General features: G+C 41.7%; 1 protein-coding gene across 3 annotated transcripts in view; it reads right to left on the bottom strand.

Annotated features, from left to right (window-relative positions):
- Positions 1-1920: 1920 nt before the first annotated feature.
- KIAA1549 (KIAA1549 ortholog) overlaps positions 1921-16697 on the bottom strand; it is a 109024-nt gene continuing 94247 nt past the window's right edge. The window contains exons 18-20 of one of the 3 annotated variants that reach the window (XM_039861040.1): positions 14889-15046; positions 9955-10100; positions 1921-7579 (exon numbers count right to left, since the gene is read on the bottom strand). In XM_039861040.1, the coding sequence (XP_039716974.1) occupies positions 7325-7579; positions 9955-10100; positions 14889-15046 (559 nt within the window). In that variant the 3' untranslated portion in view covers positions 1921-7324. The remainder of the gene's footprint in view (positions 7580-9954; positions 10101-14888; positions 15047-16697) is intronic. The other 2 variants (XM_039861041.1, XM_039861042.1) reach the window with 2 other exon arrangements.

The raw sequence follows: 16697 nt of genomic DNA, 5'->3' as shown, positions 1-16697 counted from the left end.
GATCTTCAAAGGCAGCCACGGTGTAGAGCTACTGTGAGGGGGGTGAGGGGCGGGAAGATTAACATTCATTGTACTAAAATGTGGCAGCCCCATTTTAGCTTTTAAGCCATTCTTTAAAAAAAAAAAAAAAAAACTCTTTGTACTAATGTTTCCTTTAGAACAATCTCAGAATTTTAAAATGTTGAATGAAACCACTGATTTGAGGTATATCATCAAATCACAATCAAAATCTAAGTACTTACACTAAAGCATATTTTCAAGGTATTCGTATAACCATCCATGTGTTTTATGCTTCTATTGTTACCCTTTGGCACAATAATGACAAAGAGTTTAAATATGCGAATGTGGGTTACCTAGACTGCGGCTGTTCATTTTTTAAATTCCCCAACACCAGAGAAATCAAACACACACCACCCCCATTCATTTCCCAGAAGGGTGTAGCAGGGAGATCTTCAGAGGAAGAAAGTTATAAATCTTGCATGGTCCAATAAAAACATTTCATTAACTTATCTAATTTCGTATTCTCTATTATTTCTTACTTTCTTCTTACCTTAAGCTGTGTTTGGTGGGTACGGCATGGAAGAGAGTTGTCCGATTATGCCAAATATATTTTAAATTCATATTCATGTCAACTCAGCATTCAGTCTCAGGGTGTGGAACCAACCTGACCTTTCTTCTAAGCCTTAGCTGCTTCTAGTGACTCCTTGTTCTTCTATAATTTTGAACCTATTTACAGTCAGGGCATAAAGATTTCTTAGGCAAATGAGTTGTAGCAGTTAGTCTACAGTGTTTTCATTTTTAATCTAAATCTGTATTTATTAAAACATAATAGAGATATATTAAAACTGTCACAATAATTAGTTCTTCAGTAATGGATAAATATTGGAGTATCTGACCATTGTGTGTATATTCGTGATCTTAAATTCTTTTATTTTTCCCTCAAGGATTAATTTTTGGTCGTGTCAAATGTGCTTAAACTTTAATAATATCTTTACTTTTTGTTACCTCTTTAAACACTTGAAACATATTTTAAATTCTGTATCACAGTGGTCTATTTTGGCTCTTTTAGGTTAAATTCTCCTTTTGGTTGACCCTTGACCCTTCATGAAGGCTTATTTTCTTCTGAGACTTACGGTTGTTGACTGTGGTTTCAACTTCAGCGGGAGCTGGCTGCCTTGAGAAACATAGCAGGTTCTAGGTTGTGGATGCCCAGAGCAGGCTCGTACTAGCCTCTGTTGAGGGGCCCATAGCTTTATCTGTACCAGATTAATTTGTTTTTAAATTTTTAAATAATTTTAGATTTAGAGAAAAGTCACAAAAATAGTGTAGTGTCTCTACGTACCTTTTACACAGCTTCCCCAAATATTAAAATCAAGTCGCCAATAGTAAAGCTAGCAAAACCAATAAATTAACCTTTGCGCAATACTGTAGACTTCATTTAGATTTCACCATTTTCCCACTGACTACCTCTCTTTGTCGTTCCAAGAGTCTACCCAGGTTTCCACATTTCATTTACGTACCACTGCCTTTCATGGTTCCTTTTGCTTTTCTCAGTTTCAAGGGGTTCTTACTTTCTTGAGTTTTGTAAACAAGTCCAGGTTTACTCTATTACCTTTTAGATTACACAAACTTTGATCTTCTCATTGATCTTTCTAGGTTGTAGAATTCTGATCTTTTAATTCCCAAATGAATCTGCTTAGCAGAAGCATCGATTCGATTGGTGGGTAACGTGAGTGAAAACAATTCTGCAGATGGCACACAATGAAGAGACTGCTTTCAACTTCATTCCCTGGAAAATGAAGTACTAGGCATTCTCACCACAGACACAAAAATTAGCGGATGAAAAAAATCATCTCATTCAACTTTCACATTTTACGAATGAGAAAACTATCACATCGCAAAGGAAATAAACAGAAAATATCACTTGACACCAATTCATAGCATTTATTGACATGTCCATTTAAAATTCTAGGAAAGCCGTATAAATTGTAAACATAGAAACCAAACACTTGCATAAATTATTTCAAAAACTCTACAGCACATTAGAAAACAGTGCAGCTAATCGAAGGGTAGAAACATAATCGACAAATAGAAGGGAGGATTCGATTACTAAATCATATACCCAGCCCAAAATTTAAGTGCCCGTTTGAGACCAGCAAACCATGATTGTCGAGTTCAAGTTGCAGTATTGATGCCACGAGCGGCTCAATTTACTCTGCGTGTTTTCGTACATTAACACTCATAGTCTTGGAATGAGAGTGTGGGAAGAGTCAGAACATGGACCTTGACGAAGCAGGAGACAAGTGGGCGTCCGGAGTGGCTCTGCTAAGCGATCTTTCCTGGGAGAGTAACCCTAGCCCAGTCTCCGTGCTCCCCGGAGGATGCTCTGAAGGAGGGCAGTGTCGAGCCCTCTGGTGCTCGGAGCAACTGAGTTAACTGGTGGAGCTTCCGTTCCTCCAGCACCTCCTCCGTTGCCCACTGCTGCAGCAGGAACAGTACGGGGTGTGTGGCTTGCACTTGGCCCTGTACTCTTCCTAACTGGCACACTGAGAAGACTGTTCGCCACGCTCCGCACTGTGCAGAATGGCACCGTGGAATTGACTACGAGGCCCAAATTGCTTACATCTTTATCTCCGTCCTTTCTACCAATTCATCCTTCCTTTAAAAGGGAAGTGGCCGCAGAGCAGAAAAACCTGGAGGAAGAAGGAAAAGCGAGACACCCGCATGACCATCTACCCTGTGGGAAACAGATGTGGACTCCAGATCCTCCGATTACGACAGACGTTCACGCCTTCTCTCGCTTGCTTGCTGGTGGCCACCTTTGTTTCTTGTTCCAAAGGCATTTAAACATTCTTTTCCTAAATGTCAATGCTGCTGCGTGTCCTCAAGACAAATTCTCAAGCGTACCATTACACACACAAGCATGGAATGAGGATCGTACCGTGAGGTTTCGGTTTTCAAGTCTTTTCAATACTAGACAAAGGAGTCCTAGTTTAAACACCGACAATCACCCCGGAAATATCAAAAGAAACCTGAAATGTACACACTCTTTGTTCACTAGGTAATAAGTGTAAGCCTATGACATTTTGAGCACCTTACAGCAGCTGCTCACAGAAACCCTCTCATCTGCTATTAGAATATCTGCTGATGTGTTGGACTACATGTAAAAGTGAAGTTCAAGTTACCATCCCATAAAAACGTCTTGTGGTCAACAATCTGTTTGCGGGTACAGAAAGTGGACTTGCGTGCTCCTGTCTGGACAAATGTGAATAAGCAGGCCCTGGCGGCTGGCTTTGGAGACTTGCCTGGAGGTAGAAATGAAATGGCTAAAACTCAACATGAGCTAAAGTTAGTGGGGGAGTAAGACTGGAGGCCTCCTTCCCCGCGCCCGGAATAGTAGCCAGCTTTCCTTCCAACAAATTCATTCAGGTCTAACAATCTGGTATGAAGGGGATGGAGACGTTTTATTTATAATTAACTTGGGAGTTACTGCGAATGCAAATCAGTGTCCGAGTGATCGGTTTGGCCACTGGAGCACTAAGAAGCTGTGCAGACGCAGTAAGCACTGACTCTGTACACAGTTAAGTGGGAGGCTCATAAAGCATGGAATTGTTTTGGCCCAAAGCCTTCAGGCAGACCTTCACCTGTACTTTGCATCACAAGTCTTATGCCTTGAAAAGTCTGGTTGGTAAAAACCCACGATCTGCTGCTCGAAAACCATGTGCTACCAAAATCAAAACGTAGTCTGGTAGTAAATAAAAATCAGAGAAAAACGTGTGGGTAGCTGTAAGGAAGTCAAATATATTTATTTAGAACCACTATGCTCCACAGAGGGTTTAATGTGGCCACGCGGCTGACCACTGAGATCTGTGCTAACCGGTGGAGCAGGTGGGAGAATTCTTACCATTATTTTCATACTTTACATTTGGTCCTTCGGCAATTCTTGCTACTCTCCCCTTCCCCCCGGAATGGATCTCTTCCTCTGTAGACCTTCTTCACGGGCCTGGTCATTTTCTCGCGGTATTATTGCAAACATTATACTCACAGCATCACTTCCTCCTCTTATAAATAAAACTCCCCAAACAGTGCAGTTAGGAATTCTGTCCCCACAAAGTAGCAAATCAGATCAAGTTCATTTTCAATGACAACTTCACCCACTTTCCACAGGCCCACTGTTGGCTCTTCCCATGCCAGCTCACCACGTGCCTGGCCGGCTCCTCTGCCTTCATCAGAGCAGCCCCCGAAGGGGACTTCTACCCAAGATCTCATTTCCAAATGCACAACTTCCGCTTCTTCTTCTGAGTACCTAATGCACTTGTGTGTCTTCAACGTTTAAACCATGTTATTGATGTGTGTCTTCCATCTCTTATACCTGTGTTAACTCGGATGCGAAGATCTCAGAAGGCAGGGTTCACATGTGACAGACTTGGGGCCAGCAACAGCAGAAGGACTGAAAGCAGAAAGATTTTTAGTAAATGCTGTTTGAAAGTTAATGGAGAAGGAAATGGATTTAAAGCAAAACGGGAGAGAGGAAGAAGAGTGACCCGGAGCCTTTAGTTTTGCTCTGGTGACCGCCATACAAACTCCTTCACCAGCAGATCACAGCGTATCGGAACGTCCATCCAGCCTCATCATACAGATAATGCTTAACGGTTTCACAGTGCTATACGCTCCCTCCTCAAGGGACGTGGGCAGCCATGCTCACGCGTGATTCTCACGATGAGAAATCCGGGGACGTGGGTGGGGGCGGTCTGTCCTCGTTTGGCTGATGGGGAGAATGAAGCTCCGAGAAGGCACCTGACACGGTGAGTTCATCTCAACAATCTTCTCTAAAAGTCTGACTCAAATGTACGGCTTGTGTTACTGTTGCTAGAATTTTGAAAATAAGAGGAAAAGACAAGACATAAAATGTGACTTCGTTTTAGAGTATTGCAGGTAAATGGAACTCCGCGGCACAGACGATAGACGTGAGGACCTTCCTTTACAGCAGATCCCATCAGCTGAGTGTCTGAAGACCCCCCCGGGTGTGAAGCTTTTCACGACAGCTAGTCTGTTCTGAGCTCGGCGATTCGTAGAAGTGGCAGGTGTTTAGAGAAAACAAGGGCAAACTGAGTGTGCTTTATGACGGACACTAGAGTGCTGGGGATCCCTCAGGCCTGCGCACCCCCACGTATATGTTCTCTTTGGCCTTGACACCGATTTAAAAGTGTATCAACTCCAAGAAGGACAATACAGGTACAATCTTTCTGTGCTAGTTTGAAAGGCATCCAAATCATGAACGCAGCCCCTTTAGAAGAGAGGCCCATCTCTGTCCTATACAAAGGAGGTGCCCGTGTTTGCACAATCTTCGTGCACACACTCACCACATGGAGCAGAATGGGAGGAGGGCCTGGCAGTTAGTCCACGTGCTGTCAAGTCCACGACTTGGAGTCACTGTAAGGTGTTCATAATATAATTCTGCTTGGGTATCTGAAATTCTTAATAAGATTATTCAGGAAACCTGGTATTTTTGAGTGACGTACAAAGAGAGTCTTTCACTCTGGGTGTTAAACCAAGACCGAGAGGTAAAAAATCAAGCCCCCAAGGGGTCTTCTCTCCCATGCTCTTTGGAGCCTGTGACGACAGCCTGAATAGGAGTCTCTTTCCTTAACTTAACGTCCTTGAGAGACGGACCCTCTTGCACCCCTCCTCTTTCAGAGGTGCACGGATGAAAAATGGCTGCACTTGAACTTCTCAGAACCAACTTTCCCTGAACTCTAGGGCTGTCCACAGGCTTAACGAAAGAAAGGCTTGCTAAAACGTGATTCTGGGACAGTGATTCCACGCAGAAACCTATCTTAGCTGCTTCAGGATTCTTCATATGTGACACCAGTTTTGATTAGTCAGAGCCCCAAATTCTGTTTATCTACTGTTTAAAGTATTAATTGATCTAATAATAAAGGACGCATAGCAGAAATGTTACCTACGTCTGTTTTCTGAGCGTCACTCAGGTACCAGAAAGCAGAATGGCCCCTGTTGTTGCAACCTTTACGCTAATTTGGGAAGAGGAGATATGCTGTCATTGGGATCAAACCTTAAGGGAGGGGACACCTCCATCAGGCCCAAAGCACACAGACGGTTCTAACAGCCACTCAGTAGGGTTGAGCACAATAAAATCGGAAGTCAGGGAAAACCGTCTCCTCTCCCATGTCCTCAGACTTCACACTTCTTTCTCGTGCACAGACAGGCTGACAAGAACTCGCTTCCATCTGCAGGTCTTGAACGCACAGACTGCGTGATTACCAGGGATGCAGTCATGAATCACAATCTGGGGGTCCCCAGGAATGTTGCCACGTAAGTTTTACTTAAGTAAGATCTGTCATTCAAACATAATTTGTGAGCGACTCATCGGCAAAGGACAAGGATGGGTGAGGACCTCCTGAAAGCCTCATTCTGCGGGACTGGCCTTAATGATGACACGTGATGAGATGGGCACTCTATTAATGAACAGCGAATACAATCAAGAATGTAAATCTAAGCTTTGATATGTATTTTGAAAAACCCCATAAACATTACGCTTCTCCCTCCGCCATTTGGGAGGGATTTTTTTCTTTCTTTCTTTCTAGAACAAAACGAAACCTTCGACATATTCTTCCACTGAAAAAGCCAAAGTTGCATTTCACAGACAAAAAGGTGAAGGGCCGTTGGAGCTGTAGCACCAGAAGTAGAAGGAACAGTGCAGGTGATGGCTTCGTTTGAAATCATCAGGCTCTACAATCTATCATTTGGTTTCTCACTAGTAGCTTTTTAAACTCCCGAACAGTCTTAGTATCCTGGTTGTTAACATGACTATCAAAATAAGTTCCTATGGAGAAAAAGAGGGAAATACACTGTTAATAAAATGTCTTCAAATCTCTCTTCTCAGAAAACAAAGCAGCAGGTCCACCGTACAAACCAGCCTTTGAATCAGAACTTCCCGCGGAAATGAGGGATTCCCTTCATCTCTACCCCATCTAGACATTTTCAGCTTTCGCCTTGAAAAAGGAGACTTAGGAATTTTGTGAGCTTAGGTTTGTGGTTTGTCTTTTGTGAGGTGCTGCTGGCTTTTAGCCAAAAGTACAGACATTTCGACTGGACCCAAGTGGTCACAAAATTGCCAACTTATTAAAAGCATCATGAGCTGTCACGCGACTTGTGGCATCTTCTAAAGTTGCAACTTGCTCCCTTCAGCAGGCGCTGAGCCCAGGAGACGCTTGTCCTCTGACGAACACCCACTCTGTTGGTTTCCTCTTGGTCTTGCTTCCACAGGAAGCGGATACTTGGCAAATCTGCAAGGCGAGGCCGATCAGCTGTGGAAGTTCTGCATGGTGGTCTGTTTCTGAGACAGCCGCAGGAGCTCCTCGCGGATGGCTTTGATGAGCGAGGCCGAGGAGTGTCCGGGCTGGAGGTCTTCCGTGGAGCTGGTGGCGTAAGCCAGGCTGGCACCCTGCAGCCCCCTGTGTGGGAGGTTCCCGGGAGGAGCTGAGGGCTCCCTGCCTGAAGTCCTTGGCACCTGGAACAGCGGTGAAGAAGAATACTCTTGATGTCCGAGCACGTGTGGCTGAAAAACATGGCAGAGGTTGCTGTACTTCCCATGCAAGAACAAGACGGAAAATGAAACTCGAACTGGCAGCGGGCATGCTCCCAGGACTTCCTCTGCCCATCTCCCACCCAACAACTCAGCCCTCCGTTAGGGACCCCTGGGACTAGACCGGAGAGTAGTAGCTGTGGCAAAATTGTTCAAGGGAGAGCTGTCTGATGAAGAAACCCTTGAACTTAGGAGGTGCCTAATAAATACTTGCTTAATCTCATTGGCCTGTGCGTCTGTGTCTGGAAGTGAGTGTCCTGCAGGGAGAACAGAGCTGGAGAGGGAGGAGGGAGGTCTGGAGGACCCCACGGAGGTGAAAGGTCGGATGAGGATATCCGACAGTTGGGAGAGATAAGCAGGTACTGGCAGAGGGACTGACAAGGGGAATGACGGGACTTCGCCTGGTGCTGGGGCCCAGGGAGGGTGTGCGTGGGTTCACGTCCTGGGACCACAGAACAGGAACGAGATTGCAAACTCATCTTTCATTTCGTCTATCCGTCCGTGTGTCTGTGCGTCTGTCTATAGAGCGCTCTGTAGAGATTTTTCTTTGAAAAGGTATCAGTGCTAAAACATACGAGTTCTGCTTATGTTTGCAAAATATAAATTGGGCATTTGTTTGACAAGAATTATAGTTTTCGGTGATTTTTAAAATATTTTTTCAGTGGAAAAAATCTTTCTTTGCATACATACACAAAATCTGTGGTTTCGCCTACATTAAGAGTAAGCTATTAGCCTGCGTGCAAGCCCTAGAACATTTCCTCAGCTCACTTTTCCAAATAGTGATGGAGAGGCACTCTCAGGTGAACATTGGATTTGACAGGAAAACCCAAAACACCTCATGAAACTAAGTTGGGCACAATGAAGGGGAAAAAATAAAAACACCAGTGAACGCAGAGCAGATACCTGAGATTATAACCATATATCCTTTAGGGGAAAATTATATTCTACAGTTAAGTTCCTTTCACGGAGTAAAAGCATCCAGTCATTAAAGGAATTTAGTGCATCTGCTGGAAAGACACGTAAGTGCAATCAAAGTGGTGGCATAGTGACGAGGATAAAACAAAAAGTGTCATTTTGGTTCATCTTTTCAAATTCATGTATTTATTCCCATGAATATAAAATTCTTGAGGAAAACGAAGGAAAGCAATTGTAGAAATTACCTGTGCTCATATTCTGCTTTTCTACAAGAGTAACGAGAAACCTGCAAAACAAACCCTATGAATTGGGCATTGAAATGCCCCAAATTGCGTCCTTACGGCAAAAGCGTCTACCCGTGGTGGTCAAGACAGAAATGATGCTGATAAACCCACCACAAAGCACAAAGAGTGAGTCAGTAGGTATGCAAGGTCATGAATATATTTACACAGCGATCACATCCAAGACCAAGTCCAGAGTTTAGTCACCGACAGGTTCAAATTCACTGCTTAAAAGTAAAAATCAGAGAGGCAGAAAGCAGAGTGGTGGTTTCCCTGAGCTGGAGAGGTGAACGAATGGGGAGTTAGTGTTTAATGAGTACAGAGTTTCCGTTTCACAAGATGAAAAGCAGCTCTGGTCATGGTGGTGGTCATGGTTACATACCAGTGTGAACGTATTTAAAACCACTGAACTGTATACTTGAAAATGGTTAGGATGGTAAATTTTATGTTCCGTGTATTTTACCACAAGAAAAATAACTGGAAGAACAAAACATAACTGTTACTTAGGTCTCTGTCCAGATTTTCTGTAATGAATATTGCTTTTATTATTTTTTAAAAGGTTATTTTAAAAAAAAAAAATCATGACCTCTAGCCTGAAATCTGCCTCAAGAAAGAGTATATACTTTCCAAAAGTTCAATGGCAACAGTCCTCCACTCCGGGTTGGAGGGCTAAGTGAAATAACCCAGACAGAAAAAGTTGAAAATCACATATCACTTATATGTGGGATATTAGCCTAAAAGCAACAAATGAACAGGACAAACAAACAGAGACTCATGGACATGGACTATAGACTAGTGGTCACCAGAGGGTAGTAGGGAAGGGGGAGGTAGACGGGGTAAAGGGGGTCAAATATATGGTGATAGAAAGAAATCTAACTATGGGAGGTGAACACACAGTGTAAACATATATAGGCCTTACTATTAAAGTGTATAGATGAAACTTATTGGATTTTGTTAACCAATGTCACCATAAAAAAATAAGTTAAACAAACAAAAAAACATACAAACAAAAATACACTCAAGGGGAGAAAAGCGAGGGAGGTTAAAACTTTCATTTTGTAGGTTTTTTACAAGGAATCCCCAAAGCAGAAACAGCTGAATTAAGTGATTATGTGTAAATGCTCAGTGGAGACCCAAATCCAAGATACTCACGGCCTCTCTTCGGCCTGCCTCGTCCTCCCCATACGAAGGCCAGCTTGGTCCCCCATACTGGCCGCTTCTGCTTGGTGCAATTTCCACTGGCTGAGCTCCGATTCTGCTTGTAATTCCCACCTGTGTCAGGTGCTGGATCTGGGAGCCTGAAGGAACACAATGGAGAGACCTGGTCAACACTGGTAGGTGAGCGAGGCTGCTCGTTAAGGCTGTTTGGCTCTGACCCCCACACTCCCTTAGAGACAGGGACACCAGCATTGTTCAAACACGGCACTAATTCTACCTCCAACTTCCTAAGAAAGACAGACCTTGAGTTTCTGGGTTCATGGGTTTTACTTCCTTTCAATACAGTGGCTGCTAGTGATGTCCTTATTTTCCTGGCTAGACATCAAAGGACCGAATAAAGGTTTTGACAGAGGGCCCTTCCATTCATTTCTGTAGAGGCTGCAAATAAGAACCATCTTACTTATTCAGCTGAAAAGAGTAAAAGGTTTTAGAGCCATGAAGAAGCTGAAACCTAGCTCCTTCTTGCTTGAGGCTTTCAGTCTCACGAGGAGCTGAAAACAATATGCTTTTTCACTTAAAAGGCAGAGCATATTTATTTGAATTCAGAATGTCAAAGTATACTGTCATTACACTCATTGTTTCCGTAACTCAGCCGTGTCACAGTTCAAGCCACCCACCGATCCCCATCAGCAAGGTGTACGATGGCAAAGCCAGAATCTTCCCAGAGCACATTCGCTCTCCTACAGACACACATGCTCTAGCCTCGTGTAACTAGGAACTTAAACAACATGTGTTTCTCCCTCATCAACTTTTGGCATGTGGAAATATCCCTATTCTGCAGATTAAGGGAGAAGAAAGTGATCTTTAAGCACTGTGGAATAAAAGTACTTATTTCCAAATGCTCCTAGGGTGAGCGAATTCATCTGTCCTACAAAGGTTCAGAGATTTCCAAGGTAAGGGAGGCGGCCCCCTCCATCATCTTCTCATCTAGTTGTCTAATTAACAGCCTCCCTTAAGCAAATAAATTGGGGGGGCGGGCAGGGAAAGAACTCCTCTACAGTTTTATTTGGATATATAATGATCACTAAAAGCTAAAGTTCAGAAAAAAACCTTCCGGGCTCCTGTTAGAGTAACAGACTCTGCAGGCACATTTGTCAATTACCAAAGATTCCTATCAGTATTCAAATTATGAGGACGGTCAGTTCCGTATGCCCCACAGACACTGTGTGAGCAAATCTTGCAAAGGACATAAATGCCGCACAGGCTTCTCCGCCATTTACAAAGATTCAGACAACTGCATAGGGCGAAAAGAACATCTTTGTGATAAAACCCCAATGGTAGTTGAAATCATAATTCAGACACAATTCTGTATCTCGTTGAGTTCACTTAACAATACAAGAGCTTCCCCCATGATTCAACGTGGGGCATCACACCCATGAAGCGTGGCTTTGCATTCCAGCCCAGCCTCTGACAAGCCCGGCCAGCTTGAGCATCCAGTGACCACTCCCGCTGAGCCTTGATGCCTCACTTCTCAAATGGGATAAAAAATAAATAAATCCACCTCATGGTGTTATTTCAAGGATTAAAAGAGATAAAATAGGTCAAGTACTGAATGCACAGGAAGCAGCGTTCATTTCCCTTCTTCTGACTCCGAGCTCTTCGTTTTGAATGGCTGCACGGTTTACTCACAGATGCCCTTATTACTGGGTAGCGAGGGAGCTGACAATTGTTCGTCGTCATGAATAATGCTCTGATAAATATCTTTTGCATGTCGTTTTTCTTCCAATATTTTGGACTTCTTTGGGGAAGAGGAGCCTGGATTCCCAGAAATGGAATTACCAAATCAAAAGCTCATTAAGTTACTGCCAGGCTGCTTTCCCTAAGTTCACTAATTTATACTAACACCAAAAACAACAGTAATAATAATAATGACGACTAATATTTAATAGTGTATGACATGCCAGGCACTATTTTAAAGCACTTTATACCCATTATCTTCTTTAATGATCAAAATAACCATCGGCAGTAAGTGTGATATTATCCCCACTGAACAGAGGAAGAAACAAGATGCTAATTTCACACCACATTATGATGAAATCAGCTTCATGACTGATATTGTGCCTCGTCGTGGTTTTAATGGGCACGTCCTCAATCATTTTCAAAACCAGGCATTTTGTTTGTTTGTTTACTTTCATATGGTACACACACATTTCTTTTGTGAATTCTTTCTTCCTGTCCTTTGCTCATTCATCTTTTGAGGCTTGCCCATTTATCAATTTACATGAGCCGTCCTCTATAATAAAAATACCTCTTGATCATATCTGCTATAAAACCTTCCCTAGATACTATTTTCCTTCTGTTTTTGGAAATTTTTAGACATATGCATATTTGATAATTTTATAGTCAGAAAGAGAACGCTTATGGTGTATCTTAACATTTTTCCCATTACAAATTTTCACACAATTTAATCTGTTAGAAATTATTAGAAAATAACTTCCTCTTCAAATGTTTCTCATGCATATAAATTCTCTGTCCTTCTAGATTAAAAGTAAATGTCTGAATTTCATTTTGTATCTGTGATGTGAGTTAATAGGAGAAACAAGACTCACTACAAAGCCAGCACCTGTAAAGTATGGAGATCCTGTAGGATGTCAGGCTGTATTATTTTTGTTGACTGACAAATGACGTAAAATGCAAGAACTGCCTTGGAGACCACAGTGGATAATTATCCACCAATTCTTGAAAAACTGGAATTGGCCTAAGTTTCTTAATAACATTATGAAGGTGTACACTCTCCAGAAAGTTAGAAATAGCAAAACACATTATTTAACATGTAATGGCCCCTCTTATTAGAGCTTCAGTCTTCAAAAGGAGGGTCAAGAAATGAATGGAGAAAACTAAAACTTTGAGCCCTTGTAATAAAATGCAGTAAGATGGAGTGATAATGAACTGAGGATTTTTCAGAGTGCAGAGCTGTACAAGAAACAGAAAGAACTCAGGAGTTTAAGCAACACAGATGCTTTAAAAACTCTCAATGACATTCACAAATATAGCATTCATAGTATCAACTATTCGTGAGAGGTCATTTATGGCACAAAACGGTCAATTGTAATTTGGGGATTCGAAATTGGATCTCAGGTAAGCCAGTGAGGTAGACTAGCCACTGCCTTGTAAGAATCTTAGCTCAGCCATGTTAGGCACCGGTTGTCAATTACCACTCTCAGGTGGGTCTGCAAGGGGTCTCTTACCTGGTCGACTTATACATCTGTTGGACCGATTAGGGAAATCAAGTGTAAAACATAGCATTTGAAAATTTGAGCATTTACAGAGATTTCAGGATGAATCCCTCATAAATGTCAAGCATCTATTGAACTTGATGAGGATTTTTTCTGGATCCAACAATTAACACAAAAACCCCAGGAGACATTAAGGTAAATGCATTTTTTTCCTACTTTATTTTTTGAAAATAAATTTATTCCTAATCTAGATGTAATTATTGAGAACACTCAGTTTAGAAAACATTATTTCTTTTTTGCCTTATCAAAATTCTGAGGGCTCCTCATTTTCTTGAATCTTTAACGTGCTTCTCAAAAACTGACAAAAACTAAGTGTGTTAGATTGTTAAAATACAGGTGTTTATAACTAGCTCCTTTTCTTAAAAAAGTGAATGCAGAAAGACTTAATCCCTAAATTTTAATCGTAGTCTGACAAAAACACCCTGTATCTTTATATTAAATATACTAAATATTATACTTTTATAAGTAAATCAAATTATGCTCCATGTTTTTCAAATCAACTAATTATAATTTTTTGAAATTTTTTTAACAAAAACATTTAACAAAATTTATTTTCCTTCTGGCTTCAAATTTCCCAGAAATTGGACATTTTGAACTATGTTTTTTTAAACTTTTATTTTTTTAAATAATTTTTTATTTTTCAATTGCAGTTGACACACAATATTATATGAAGAATTATGTTATTTTAAGAACATAAACCAAGACTCTTATTTCCTATGTGGAGATATTCTGGTGTAGAATTTGTATTTGAATTCCTACAGGTAATTAAAGGATACCTAAATGCTAAAAGTAAAGAAAAGCCATATACCAATACTTAAAAGTCTGACACTGAATTAGAAGACCACTTTAGAAGACGTGACCTTTCCCTGTTGAATTATCAAGAGCTGCACTGGTTACCCAGAAATAACACTAAGATGATTCTTTTAATGAGGGCTGGAAAGAGAGGCTGAAAGGAACTAGAACAGTTCCACGTGGCCACCAGCTTCCCCAGGCCCTCCACTCCTGACTGCCCAGGTGGGTGGCAGCAGGGAGGGGACGGCAGGACAGCATGAAAAAAAATGAAACGAAAATTTAAAAAGAGAAGAAGATGATATTAACAAAGGTAGAAGGGGAAAAATTGAGGGAGGTGAGGTTTGAGGAGAAATCAGTGGTTGCACTCTCTCAGCAGAGACCAAATAAAAAAAAAAAAAAATCTCCCGAGTCACTGTCCAGTAACTTTTAGGGTTACTTCTTAAAAGCGAGGAAAGTGCCCACTTTAAAACAAATACCTGTTTGAATGCCATAACAAGTGCTCAGGAAAAAAAAAAAATCTTTGTTTAACTGAATTCCAAGAATTTAGAACCATTTTCCCTGGAAGAGATGTGCTGTGAGTTCCATGTGAAGGGCCTGCTTTTGAGATGCTGATTCAGGACTCGGTGGACCTGAATCTCCGGATCTCAGCCGGTCCCTCCTGTCCCAGCTCCCTGCTCTGCATCTTGCCTGGAGCAGAGGGCAGCAGCTCCCATCAGTGGAAGAGGCTGCTGAACGCTGGGATGCTGATACACTGGGAAGTCTAGAATGCAGTCTGCCAGAATTTAGCCAAAATGCAAGCGTCCTCTAGTTCTGAAATGCAAGCTAAATAGCCACATGTACCTGTGGTGCCCCCGACAGGCCGAGGCCGGGCCACCGATGGCATGTCCTCAGAGTAGATCCCTCGGGCAACAAACGGGGCTTCAGCCGATGCCTGTGGCTGCTGGGACTCAGGAGGCACCAGCTCTGAAGACGGCAGCAAACCGGGGCCGAAACTGGGTCTGAAGGCAAAGCACACCAAGTGTCAGGACCACACTGCACCCTGGCTCTGCTTTCTGACTGGGTGCACTCTCAGCCCTATGGAAAAATAAGACCTATTGGTCCACCGGCTTATTATCCATCTCTCCTGGAACACGAGCTGAAAGATAGCTGATGCCTGACAAATCTGTCAGATAATGGAAGAAGAAATCCTTTAGTGTGCAGATCAGGAGAAGGCACGGTCAAGTCCGAGGGCCTTTTCATTGCCAGCATCTGACTAAAGTGGTTCTCAACTGTGGCTACTACACATTAGCATCACCAGGGAGCTTTCAAAAGCCCCAGTGCCCACGCTGCACCCCAGACCAATTAAAACAGACCCTCTGGAGGGGGAACCCAAACATTAGCAGTTTTTAAGGTTCCACTGACGATCCTCAGGTTAAGGCTGAAAACCAGTGTGTTAAAGTGGCAGTTCTCTAATCTTTTGATCTCAGGATCCCTTTATACTCATAAAAATTGGTGCAAATTCCCAACAGCTTTTATTTTATGTGTATGCTACCTGTAGCTATGTATCGCATTTAAAATTAAAACAGAAATTTTTTAATTACTTATTTTTACCATTCATTTACAATAACATTAAACATATCACGTGTCAATATTTTTCATTAAATTAACTGTATTGTCAAAAAACATTAGGGAAAAGTTTTACATCTTTTTCAAATTTCCTCAGTAGAAGATGTCTGAATTCTCATATATTCTGTATTCGATCAGTTGTCATAAATATGTAGTTGGAAAAGGGAGGAATATTTTAACAGCCTTTTCAGATAATATTAAAATATTTCAGATATTCTTCCATATCATACCAAAACTCAACAAAGTTTCCTTAAGTGCTAGTGGCAACATGGAATCTGAAACAATACCAATGAATTTTTCGTACTCTGCTACATTAAGACTCACTGGCATATCTTATATTTTGAATGGACTCACTGTGATTTTATGACACTGGTCATTTGAAAAATATTAGTTCACTGTACTTTATAGACTTCCTAAACATTAATACATTTCACTTTACAGTATTAAAAAATGATATTCATTAATATCACCATCAAGTTCAGCAGAAACGTCTTTAAGCTGTCAAGTCCATGGTGGCAGACAAGTTCTAAATTCATTTGAAAAGTCGATTTCATCATTGGCGACAGACACTGTCAGTTGTGTTTCTTGAAGTGACAGGCTCGCTTCATTCATTTTCAAGACCATGTCTGCCTATCACCCAAAGGCTCAATAATGATGTCTGCCAGTTGTTTGTTCAAGTTAAAAACATGACAGCAGTGAGTTCACTTCTCAACTCAAACAGCTGAACGCATGCTTTTCTTTGAAATGTCTGTACTCGACAAAGTGCTTTATATGTATTTCTTCTTTTGTCACACAGACTATTAAAAGACTCAAGAGTTTAGGTTTTAATGAAATTAATAGCTTTTACGTCATCAAAGACACACTAACATAAAACTAGCATTTTAAAAATAAATTCGATGTTATAGAAGTGAAGAACGTGACTACGCGAATGATTTGCTGCCATTGCCTTGATTCACATGCTGAGTCATCAGCAGTTTCAGCCATCACTGCTTTTGCACCTCGGTGCAAATGTCAACACCACAAAAAGTGTCGAATGACATCTTC

Source organism: Pteropus medius, unplaced genomic scaffold (genome assembly GCF_902729225.1).
Source record: "Pteropus medius unplaced genomic scaffold, Ma_sr-lr_union100, whole genome shotgun sequence".
Classification (NCBI taxonomy): domain Eukaryota; kingdom Metazoa; phylum Chordata; class Mammalia; order Chiroptera; family Pteropodidae; genus Pteropus; species Pteropus medius.
Note: the sequence above shows the minus strand (reverse complement) of the source record. Positions and strands in the feature narration are given on the sequence as shown.